Source organism: Marmota marmota, unplaced genomic scaffold, assembly GCF_001458135.2.
Source record: "Marmota marmota marmota unplaced genomic scaffold, marMar, whole genome shotgun sequence".
NCBI classification, from domain to species: domain Eukaryota; kingdom Metazoa; phylum Chordata; class Mammalia; order Rodentia; family Sciuridae; genus Marmota; species Marmota marmota.
Window position 1 is genome coordinate 37,314,359 of NW_026000229.1, and position 12,726 is coordinate 37,327,084.

A 12,726-nucleotide genomic window follows, 5' to 3' on the forward strand; every position below is an offset into this window, starting at 1 on the left:
CTTTTTTTTTTTTTTTTTATATTGAGACTGGGTCTCACTAAGTTGTTTAGGGCCTTGCTAAATTGCTAAGGCTGGCCTTGAGCTTGGGACTCTCCTGCCTTAGCCTCCTCAGTTGCTGGAATTACAGTCATGCCATACCATGCCCAGGGAATGAGGGAGTTTTGGTATTTTTTTATTAAAAACAAGTGAAACATGTTAGGTCTCAATTTACAGAGAAGAATTTATTGAGACCCCTTTTTTTTAAGTTTTTTTTTTATTTTATTTTTAGTTGTAGATGGACACAATAACCTTTATTTATTTCATTTTTTTTCATATGGTACTGAGGATCAAACCCAGTGTCTCATATGTGCTAGGCAAATGCTCTACCACTGAACTATAGCCCCAGCCTTTAAAAAAGTGTTTTTAACATTCTTTTTTTCTTGAACTATGTTACCAAGACTGATAATTTAAATACCATGTAATTCATTTCAGTTTACAATTCATTGATGTTTAGTGAATTTTTTGGAATTCTACATCAACTACAATGTGGTTTTAGAACTCTGTGTGCGGGAGGGTGACGGGGGTTACTGGGGATTGAACCTAGGATTTTACATATGCTAGGTAAACATTATACCACTGAGCTACATCCCCAGCCCTAGAACATTTTTGAGCCTCCCCAAAAGATCTCTTATATCCATTTAGAGTCCATTCTCTTTGGTACTTCCAGACAACCCTAGTTTACTGTCTCTGTAACCTTTGTTTCCTGATTTTTTTTTTTTTTTGTGTGTGTGTGTGTGTGTATGTATGTATGTATTTGCACACAATACATATTGAATCTGGGGCACTCCACCACCAAGCTACATCCCCAGTCTTTCAAAAATTAGTATTATTATTTTCCCCTTGGGCTGGAAACCCAGGTCCTCACTTATGCCAAGCTAGTACTTTACCACTGAGCCATCCCAGCCCCTTTTTTGTTTTTTGAAACTGGGTCTTACTAAGTTGCTGAGGCTGGCCTCAAATTTATGATACTCTGCCTCAGCCTCCTGAGTTGCTGGGATTACAGCATGAACCACCATGGCCAGTGCTGAACACTTAATGTAAGTGGAATCACAGAAAATGTGGTCTTCTATGTCTGGTTTCTTTTACTTAACAATCTTTTTTTTTTTTTTAATATTTTTTAGTTTTTGATGGAACTTTATTTTTTTTTATTCACATGTGATGCTGAGAATCGAACCCAGTGCCTCACATATGCTAGGCAAGCACATAACATCCCTCTTCCCTATCTAGAATTCATCTTTATTTTTAATTTTAGCCATTCTAGAGGGTATAAAATTGTATCATGCTGTATCTTTAATTTGTATTTATTGATGTTGAACATCTTTTCATCTATCTAGGAGCCATTTGTATATCTTCATCATGAAATTTCAGAATCTTTTGTCAGTTTTAAATTGGGCTATTTGAGAGGTGTTTATATATTGTAGATATAAGACTTTAAAAAAATATTTATTGTTTTTAATTGTAGTTGGACACAATACCTTTGTATTATTTATTTATTTTTATGTGGTGCTGAGGATTGAACCCAGGGCATCGTACACGCTAGGCAAGTGCTTTACTGCTGAGCCACAACCCCAGCCCCAGTATATAAGACTTTTATCCAATAGATGATTTGCAAATATTTTCTCCTAATCTGTGGTTTATCTTTGTTTTCTTAGATGGTGGCTTAATTGCTATATATTGTCATTTCATTATTTAATCCTAGCTAAATCCTGTTATTCTTTATAGATAGAAGGTATTACATAAAAGACAGTTGTGGGGAAAGTTGTGCTGATATGATAATTCCTCAAGTGAAGACATTTTGACTTCATGTTTAACAACATGAGGCAGCAAAAAGAATGCATAAGCTCTGCCTGTTTTTTTTTTTGACCCTTCTATTCTTTTTGCTCCAGTTTTCTAAATCATTTTAAAATTAAACCCATTATGACATTTTTACAAGAGATTGTAAAAAACTCTGTCAATATATCAATTCCGCTGTAAATAGAATACCTCTCACATGTGTTATATTAATGCAAAATGAAGAAGCAACAACTACTTCTAAGGTGATGCTGAGAAGTACTCCTATAGTTCTCTCCTGTGAAGTGCATAGCAGTGAACTTGTTGTATAGATTCGGGTAGTTATTTACTCATAGTTATTATAAGTCGTTGTTAATTGTAGGAGAAAAGGGTACTATTTCAAAAATGTGTAATACAAATTTTCATTGTAACATGACAGTGTTACTATATTTTGGTATTCATCCTATGCTTTTAATTTCTGCCTTAGCATTAACAGGCATTGTCTAAGGAGTTTTTTTTTTATTATTTATTTATTTATTTTAGTTATCGGCGGACACAACATCTTTGTTTGTATATGGTGCTGAGGATCGAACCCGGGCCGCACGCATGCCAGGCGAGCGCGCTACCACTTGAGCCACATCCCCAGCCCTGTCTAAGGAGTTTTAGCATGATCCTTCTACATTGTTTTATGTTTTTTTAAATATTTTAAAATTTTTGATGGACCTTTGTTTCATGCTATCGTCTCAGTATCTTGTGTTCTAGATGGTCTGACTTGTCTTCATTTTGTGAGAGAGTAGGCAAGAGAAAGAAAATGAATAGTCTTTTTCATTTTTTTTTACTACTTATCTCTGTTCCTCAGCTGTGTAGTTGGAGGCCCTTGTGCATGAAGACAGATTTGTTCTATGGCCTCAGAGTTGGGTGCCGGGGACGATGGCGGCTGCAGTGAGCTGGCAAAGCCCCTCTATCTTCAGTATCTGGAGAGGGCCCTCCGGTTGGACCATTTCCTGCGACAAACATCAGCCATCTTCAACAGGAATATTTCTAGGTATGTTATTTCATCTTTGTAATATTATAATGTACCGCATTTCTGATTCCTTTTATCCCTGTAAACTTTAGGGTTAAAGTATTTTAGGACTTTTGTTATCTTTGATGTTTTCTTTTTTCTTCTTTTAAGTAAAATACAGTTAGCCTTTTCTAAGAATCAATTTCTTCTATAAAATATCCAGTTTTACTAACTTTAAAGTATAATGTTTTGCTGGAGGAACTGTGACTATTGACTTGCTATTCAATTTATAGCGATGATAGTGAAGATGGACTGGATGACAGCAATCCCTTATTGCCCCAGTCTGGGGATCCCTTAATACAAGTAAAGGAAGAACCTCCAAATTCATTGCTTGGTGAAACTTCTGGAGCAAGCAGTTCTGGAATGTTAAACCCGTACTCGCTGAATGGAGTTCTGCAGTCAGGTCTGTGTGGCTTGAGATCCCTCTTTGGTCTAGCAGTTCTCTAGGTGTAGTCATTCTTTCATTTTTATTTCATTTTATTTTTGTTTCTTTATACAGAATCAAAATCTGACAAGGGGAATTTGTATAACTTCTCTAAGTTGAAGAAAAGCAGAAAGTGGCTAAAGGTAAGAAATAAGGCAGAATGTTTACAATTCAAATAATCTGCTGATATTGCTAGTAGAGGGCAAGTTGTTAACTCATTTTTATAGATTGACAGATTGTTTTTATTTCTCATGCTGGTCCTGGGGATGCACATTCTAGGCAAGTGCCCTACTACTTAGCTATACACCCTAGGGGCCTAGGGGTTCTTGGTTGTGGTATTTTGAAGAAGGTTCAGTGACATCATTTTAGCAAACATTGGTAAAGCACAGTGGAGAAAGGAATATAGTAATCAAATTAGATAAGATCTTTGCCCTTGTTGGCTCATGTCATCAGGAATATCAATTTTCCATCAGTCCATGAGTAGTTCAATCATGCAATAAATGTTGATTGAGTGCATTCATGTGCCAGGAACCATTGAACATGGACTGGTTTCTTGCCCTGTGGAGCTTATATTCTAAATGAGGAGGTAGTGAGTAAGCCTGTAAACAAGTAAACTTTCAAACAAGAAAACTTTCAAACAAGTCAACTAGGAAGTCACAGCATTTCAACTAACTTGTGAATGACCAGAGAGAATCATGTGAGGGTCTAATTGTAAGAGCATTTCAAATAGAAGAAACAACTGTGGGGTTCATGAGTTAAAAAAGCACCTTAGGGGGCTGGGGCTTTGGCTCAGCAGTGGAGCACTCGCCTAGCATGTGTGAAGTGCTGGGTTCAATCCTCAGCACCACATAAAAGTAAATTAATTAATTAAAAAAACAAAAGTATTGTCAATTGCAACTTAAAAAATATTGAAAAAAAAAGAAAAAACACCTTAGTGCTGGGTGAGGTGGCACACACCTATAATCCCAGTGACTTTGGAGGCTGAGGAAGGAAGATTGCAAGTTCTAGATCAAATTCAGCAACTTAACAATACCCTGTCTCAAAATTAAAAATAAAAGGGGCTATAGGTGGGGCAGGGGCTGCAGGTGGAGCTCAGTGGTTATGTGCCCCTAGTTTTAATCCCCAGTACCAAAAAGAAAAGAATCAACTTGGTATGTCTGGGGGAAAAGGAAGGCCAGTGTGGCCAGTCTGTTGGAGCACGGTGAATGGAGGGCAGAGGTAAAAGATGAGATTGGAGCCTGTGATCACACAAGGCCTCATATATCCACTTAAGGAATTTGTATTTAATCTAATAATAATCATAAGCCATTGGAGTTTTAACAAGCAGCACCAGTGGTATAATATCATTTACATTTCTTACAATGTTACTATTAATGGCCAGACTTGAATTTAGGATAGTATTTCTTCTGAAAACTATTTGGGGCTTGAATTGTAGCTCAGTGATGGCAGCTACTTGTCTAGCATTTGTGAAACAACTACATTCGATCCCTAGCACCACATAAAAATACATAAATAAAGGTATTGTATCAGTCTACAACTAAAACAAATTAAAAAAATAAAGACTAATTGTTTTTCCCTTAGCACGCACAAGGTCATCAGTTCAATCCCAAGTGCCAAAATAAATAAATAAAATAAAACTAATTATTTCACTGTTTCATTCTTTTCCTGTGAAAAGCCAAACGAAGTGTAAATTCTTTACTATTATCTCGTGCACTTTAAAAGGCTCATGTGTAAAAGGTCTGATTTACTCAATGTCAGTAAGGCTTTGTTCTGGTAGAAATGCATAAATCTTTATTCGTAGCCATGACATTTTAAAAAATTTAGATATACTTCACTTGCCATAAAATTTAACCTTTTAAAACATACAGTTTAGTAGTTTTTCGTGTGTTCACGAGGTTGTTCTCAGACATAACCACTGTCTAATTTGAGAACATTTCATTACTTCATAAAGAAGCTGTGTAGTCATTAATAGCCACTCCCTACTCTCTAGTTCCCCTAGTCCCTGCCAGCCACTAATCTGCTTTCTGTCTCTTTTGATTTGTCAATTTTGGAAATTTAACATAAATTGAATCATCATTTGTGGTCCTAGCTTCTTTCAATTAGCATAATTTTTTAAGCTTCTTTATTTTTGTGACACATATTAGTACTTTTTTTTATAGCTAAGTAATATTTCATTATCTGGATATTCCACATTTTGTTTATCCATTCATCAATTAACGGCTATTTGTTTTTTTTTTCCCTTTTTTTTGTTATTGTGGCTTACTTTTTCTTATTCTTCTATATTCTATAGGTAGATTTTGGTTTTGTTTGCCTTGGAATTTAAAATTTAGCTTGAGAATCTTATGTATCGTGTACTCAGTGCAATATAACCTTCCTATTAGGTTTAATAGTATCCTTTTTTGTTTTTCAGTTGAATTAGTAAATGGAATATAAAGGAAACTGAAATGACTGTTCTCCAGCTGTTTTTGTCATTGTTTTAGGATCTGGGGAAAAAATTCTTGGATTATAAATTGAATAACAACATAGCGAAAATTATATTTTCATTTTTTCCATTTTCCAGAACATTCTTTTAAGTGATGAATCCAGTGAAGCAGATTCTCAGAGTGAAGACAATGATGATGATGAAGAAGAACTCAATCTTAGCAGAGAAGAACTTCACAACATGCTTCGACTACACAAATATAAGAAACTTCACCAAAATAAGTATAGCAAAGACAAGGAGGTGAGGGTTTCAAGAGAAAACTCAGACCTTCATGCTGGGTGTTTACTCTCTCTGGTTTGTAGTCATTAATGAGATATATATTTAAACTTTATATTTAGGTGGTGATGGTTGTGAACAGCTTATTGAGACATAATCCATACACCCAAAATTCAGCTTTTAAACACTTGCTAATCAATAGTTTTTGGTATATTTATAGCATTATGTTAGAATCATCACTAATTGTAAAATATTTTCATCACTCTAGAAAGAAAACTCATATTCCTGAGCTGTTGCCATTCATTTTCTTCTTTTTCTTTAGTGTCAGGCAACTATCAGGCAACTTCCAGTCTATCTTATTTGTTTGGGGGCTGTGCTTGATGTCAAATCAAGGGACTTAAGAATGTACCTTTTTTTTCTGTAAATGTTCCCATTCTCAACATTTCGTACAAATGGATTTATACAACGGTGTCTTTTGAGTGTGCAGCTTCTCTCAATATAATTTTTTCAAAGTCCATCCCTTTTGTAGCCTGTATTGTACTACATTCCTTTTTATTGCCAAATGTTCTGTTGCATATATACCATATTTATCTGTTCTTCAGTTGATCAACTGATTGGCTTATTTCTGCTTCTTGCTACTTATGAATAGTACTGCTGTGAAGATTTGTGTGTAAGTATTAGTGTGGATATATGTTTTCAATTCTCTTAGGTGTGATCTTAGCAGAGGAATTGCAGGGTCATATGGTAACTATGTTTATTTAACCCTTTGAGGATCTGCCAGAATGTTTACATGCAACTGCTCTTTAAAAGTGTTCTGTCTTGGAAAACTCCTTTTTTTCACCTACTAACATTAAAATGATGATAGTTTTAAGTGATAACTATTTGACACTCTTACTAAAGTGTTTTGATTTTTGCCAGAAGTATAATTCATTGTCTGTATGAAAAATAGCATATTTGGAAACAAACAGTTTTCCAGCAATTTCTTATAGTCCAAAGTTAGTTCAGAAAGCTTTGAATATAATATGCTGAAACTTATAATCTGGTAGAAGTGATAAGGAGAATTCCTGAAAAATTTAATTTAAATTGTGTTTTTGTTTTTTTTGTTTATTATAGTCTAGTGATAAGGCATGTAACTTCAAATTTCCTCACTTTAAAAATTGAGGTACAGCGGGTGGGGTTCTGGCTCAGTGGAAAGGTGCTTGCCTAGCACATGCGAGGCCCTGGGTTCAATCCTCAGCACCACATATAAGTAAATAAATTAAATAAAGATATTGTGTCCAACTAAAATAAATATTTAAAAAAAATTTGAGGTACAGGGCTGGGGTTGTGGCTCAGAAGCAGAGCGCTTGCCTACCACGCGTGAGGTACTGGGTTCAATTTTCAGCACCAAATAAAAAATAAAATAAAGATATTGCGTCTACCTATAACTAAAAAATAAGTATTTTTTTAAAAATTGGTACAGAATACCTGTAGAAAAGAACACAAGCTAAGCATACAGCTTGATGAGGGCTCATTTAGTTTTGACCTTTGAGAATCTTGTAAGAGTTCTTCATATTACACTTTCATTCTAGTTTCAGTCCTTGGACAATACTTTGTCTATAATCCAGGTAAAAATGTCAATTGTGGACTACCTGATTTTAATTAATTTTCATATTTATGCATTAGCAATAAATAAGAATTAATGTGAGATTTGGTTGTCAATTTAAGTGAAATTTTGAAATGATTCCTGGATGGAAACAATTAGATTATTCATGTTAGAATTCTGGTAATACAGGAACTATCCATAATAATGGTAGACTCTCTTAATGGGAGACAAATAGAGAAGACTTGAAAGATTGAAGAATTTGGTTGACTGGTAAAGGTCAGACTGTCAAGCATCAGGAACCTGGGGACCTATTATTGGTAAGAGAAATATTTCCAAGGGGAGATCTTTCTGTCAGGAATTAATTTCATCTCAGGTATATCAGGAGCAAATAAATTATCTGGTATAAATTCAGAAGCCTCAAGATTTTTTCCTAAAGTTTTTTTTTTTTTTTCAGCATTCTGTATTATGCATAGCAGTTAAAGCTATTTTGCTTTGAAGTTAAGGAAATTCCCTTTGATGTAATAAATTCTTACTGATCTCTGTAGGAAGAATATTTTATTTAGGAGCTATGATTTCCTATGGTTCAGCTTTCTTTCACAGAGATGATTTTAAGGCTGATCTGTACAACATAGGCAGGCCTATTACACACTTTGCATTTTTCAGTTGCAGCAGTACCAGTACTACAGTGCAGGCCTGCTTTCTACATATGACCCTTTTTATGAGCAACAACGACACTTACTTGGACCCAAAAAAAAGAAATTCAAGGAGGACAAAAAGCTTAAAGGTGAGCATGTTGATCTGCCTTCCACATATACTCATCCTTAATTTTCAGAATTTTGTGTGGCTGGCTGGACACTGTGGTGCATGCATATAATCCCAGCTCCTTGAGAGGCTGAGGCAGGTGGATTGCAAGTTCAAGGCCAGTTTGGGCATCTTAATGAGACCCTGTCTCAAAAAAAAAAAAAAAAAAAAGGTGAGGGGGATAGGGCACTGTGTGTATAGCTTTGTGGTTCAACACCCCCGGGTTTAATCCATAGTACAAGAAAAGAATGAATTATGGGTGTCCTGCTAAAACATAAGCATAATATATATACAGTAAAAATTTGCTTTACCTGAAAAACTCTAGTCTCCTTTCTGTTCGGAAGTATTAACCTTATTTCATATTTGGTTTATGGTCTTTTTGAGAGTTGGAAAAACGTAACTAGAGATTCCTGGTCAAAGATTTTCAGCAAATTAATGTATTTGTTGTTTTCTCTATGCACTCTGGCAATGTTGAAAGTGATTTGGAGGCCGGGGTTGTGGCTCAGTGGTAGGGCGCTTGCCTAGCATGCATGAGGCACTGGGTTCGTTCCCCAGCACCACATAAAAATAAATAAAATAAAGATATTGTGTCCATCCAAAAAAAAAAAAACTTAAAAAAAAAAAAAAGAAAGTGATCTAGGATGGGAAAAAGTTTCTTATGCATCATTAGGTATGACGAGTAACCTGAAATATATGGAGTAAGTTATAATTGTTGTTGGCTGAGGTGATTTAAAATAGATCAGATCCTGATGATCTCCTGTAGTGTTTGCAGTTTTATATCTTTCCTCTCTTGTTGAGCTCTAAGCAGCTGGAAACCAGGAAGGAAACAGGAAGGGAGAGTCTTAAACTATCTGTGGAAGGCAAATTTTATTCCCTTGAAGGTATGAGTTGAAGTCAAAAAACGTCTTTTTAGGTTTCCTCCCTTCTTATCTCCCACATCCTCCTTTTATATCTGTTTTCTCATTTTCTGTTCACTCGCCCCACTAGCTTTTCGCACAGATTTTAGTGTCATATAACTTAATGCATTTAGTGTCATATCACTTAATGTTACTTTTCTTCAGCTTACATGACCACCAAATACAAATTGGTTTCCTTTTTTATTTAATAACTCCCTTATTAAATACAGTGTTAATAATGGACTACCTGATTCACTTATATGGCCACCAAATACAAATAGGTTTCTTCCTTGAGCCTGATGATATTTGTAAGCCTTTTCTAGTGTTGAGTTCAAAAAGAAATTTGGTTCTAGGGCTTTATTATATATTTCTCTTTCATGGAAACAGATGGAGTATCCAGTATTCTTTTCCAAGTTAGTGAGATTTTTCTCTTGGTATATTTATGGGCCTGCATAGATAAAGGGAGCAATGTTGCCAGCTTCAGGTAGAATGAGGAAAGCACCGAGAGTTTTCTTGTAGTGATGAGGTTTCTGTATGGAATGGAAGAAATATAGCTTCATAAGCATCTGTTTTCCTTTTTAGCCAAGTTGAAAAAAGTAAAGAAAAAAAGACGAAGAGATGAAGAGCTTTCCTCTGAAGAATCCCCTCGTCGCCACCACCATCAGACCAAAGTATTTGCCAAATTTTCTCATGATGCGCCTCCCCCTGGCACTAAGAAGAAGCACTTATCCATTGAGCAGCTTAATGCTCGACGTAGGAAAGTGTGGCTCAGCATTGTGAAAAAGGAATTACCAAAGGTAAATGAATTACCAAAGCTTTTTCTTCCCACCCTCTAAGAAGCATTTGTGAGAGCTAGATCCTTTCAGGAAAGGAAGTAAAAATAATGAAGGTAATCTGTTGAAATTAAGAGAATAGTAATAGGATTCTCTTTAGTTAACTTTTCCCAGAATTTGGTCAGAATTCACAAGACAGTTTCATCATATTCCTTGGTTAAAAGAAAAAAAAAATGGAGAAGTGTAAAACTTTCATGACTTGGACATACAGTAATTGTGTGTGTGTGTGTTTTCCCGTTAAAAAAATTACAGCATGGGGCTGGAGATGTGGCTCAATCGGTAGCGCGCTCGCCTGGCATGCGTGCGGCCTGGGTTCGATCCTCAGCACCACATACAAAGATGTTGTGTCTGCCAAGAACTAAAAAATAAATAAATATTTAAAAAAAAAAAAATTACAGCATAAAACAAAATGCCAGAGGGGAAACCTCTTTGGTGGACGAATAACTAGCTTTCTTTTTTCTTTTTTTAAATGTAGATGAATGTAACATCTTTATTTATTTTTTTAACGTGGTGCTGAGAATCGAACCCAGTGCTTCACATGTATAGGCAAATGCTCCTAGCTTTCTTTTTTTTTTCTTTCCTTTTTTTTTTTTTGTGCTGAGGATTTAGTCCAGGGAGTTTTACTATTGAGATGCATACCTAGCCAGTTTTGTTTTTTTATTTTGAGACAGGGACTCACTAAGTTGCTGAGGCTGGCCGTGAACTTACAACCCTCCTGTGTCAGCCTCCTGAACTGCTAGATTTACAGTTATATACCACCATTCCCAGTGCTTTCTTTTCTTTTCTGATGCTGGGGATTGGACCAGGGCCTTGTACATGCTAGGCAGGGGCTCTGCCACTGAAATTTGTGCCCTGCTCAGCTTTTTTTTTAAAAGTATTTATATATTTGTTTATTTTAGTTTTAGGTGGACACAATATCTCTATTTTAAATTTATGTGGTGCTGAGGATCGAACCCAGTGCCTTATGCATGCTAGGCGAGCACTCTACCACTGGGCCATAACCCCAGAACCCCTCAGCTCAGTTTTTTAATTTTATTTTGAGACAGGATCTCACTAGTGTGCCCAGGTTCACCTCAAATTTATCTTGCCCCTGCCTCAGTCTCCTGAGTAACCGTGATTATAGGCATGCGCCACAGCACTTGGCAAGAAAACAGTTTTCTTAAAAATAGCAATAGATACTTGACAGCAAATGGATAGGTGTTAATAGAGAAAATTAAGTAAAAAGGAGATGTTTCTTAGAGAATCCATACACACTTAGATAACATTTTATTCTGATATTATTTCAAAGTTAAAAGTAGTAAGGATAGTTCACCACTCAGATTTACAACTTGTTTGCTTTTTACCCTTTATGTAAATTGAGTATATCTTGATAAGATGAAATATTTCATTATAAGTAGGATATTTTCTAAACAGGATATTTTATGAATTGAGAAAAATTGATACTAAAGTTTATATGGATACAGTCAGTATTCAGGAGTAGCTAGGGAATATTGGAAAAGCCCTGTTAAACATTGAAACATGGTATAAAACCTCTATAATTAAAAAAAGTCTGGTATTGACACATGCATAAGCAAATAGTCTGGTAGAATAAACTAATGAACTTTCTGATTAATGGTTTTGGGACAATTAGATAGCCATTTGGAAATAGATAATATAAGATGTGTATTTCACAAATATGCTATATGCCCCAAAGGGAGTAGAGACCTCAATTTGAAGAAAAAATAAATCCTACAAATGCTGAAAGAGACATGATTGCATTCCTCATAAAATTTACATGAGCAAGAAATAACTAAAATTAGAAAACAACAGACAAAAAATTGGGAGAAATTATTTATATTAAATATCACATTCAGAGGGCTGTTTACTCTGATATATTAAGAAATCTTGTTGGATGTAGTTGTATATGCCTATAATCCTAGCTACTCAGGAAACTGAGGCTGGAGGGTTAAAAGTTGTAGATCATCCTTGGCAGCTTACTGAGACCCTTTCTCAAAAAAACAAATAGAAAATGGCCTAGGGAGGTAACTTAGTGGTAAAGTGCTCCTAGGTTCAATTGCCAGTAATACCAAAAAACAAAACAAAACAAAAAACCAACCTCTTGAAAGTTGAAAGACAAAGGACAGACATATTTATTACATTGGTAAAAAATTTGAAAGTGAACACATTCTATTAGGAATGCTGTGGAGAAAGGCATTCTGATGCATTACATGTGCATAATAATATTTATCACAGCAGTATTTGTAGTTATGAAATAATGGAAACAACCTAAAGGCCCATCCTTGAAAGAATACCTGAGTAAAACTGTGATAGATTCACACAATGAAGCACTATGCAGCTGTTAAAAAATATCAGACTTCTCTTTGTTCTGATATAGAGTGATTTCTAAGGTACACTGTTAAGTAAGGAAAAAAGCACAATTGTGTATATTACTCTTCATGTAAGAAAAATGAGGATACAAGTAAATACACAAATAGTTGCTCAGTTCTACAAAAAAAAATTCAAGAAGGGTAAACAAAAATTAAGTAATTTTCTTTGCAGACCCGTGAAAGAGATTTTTATGAAAGGGATTTATGGGAACAGGGCAGCAGGAATGAAGAGGAGTCCTGAAGTCTATCTT

General features: G+C 35.3%; 1 protein-coding gene across 2 annotated transcripts in view; it reads left to right on the top strand.

Annotated features, from left to right (window-relative positions):
- The first annotated feature begins 2,589 nt into the window (after positions 1 to 2,589).
- Ino80 (INO80 complex ATPase subunit) overlaps positions 2,590 to 12,726 on the top strand; it is a 105,432-nt gene continuing 95,295 nt past the window's right edge. Inside the window, exons 1-6 of one of the 2 annotated variants that reach the window (XM_048793356.1) lie at positions 2,590 to 2,854; positions 3,106 to 3,275; positions 3,372 to 3,439; positions 5,857 to 6,018; positions 8,243 to 8,363; positions 9,859 to 10,073. In XM_048793356.1, coding sequence (XP_048649313.1) covers positions 2,712 to 2,854; positions 3,106 to 3,275; positions 3,372 to 3,439; positions 5,857 to 6,018; positions 8,243 to 8,363; positions 9,859 to 10,073 — 879 coding nt within the window. In that variant the 5' untranslated portion in view covers positions 2,590 to 2,711. The remainder of the gene's footprint in view (positions 2,855 to 3,105; positions 3,276 to 3,371; positions 3,440 to 5,856; positions 6,019 to 8,242; positions 8,364 to 9,858; positions 10,074 to 12,726) is intronic. The other variant, XM_015480808.2, reaches the window with a different exon arrangement.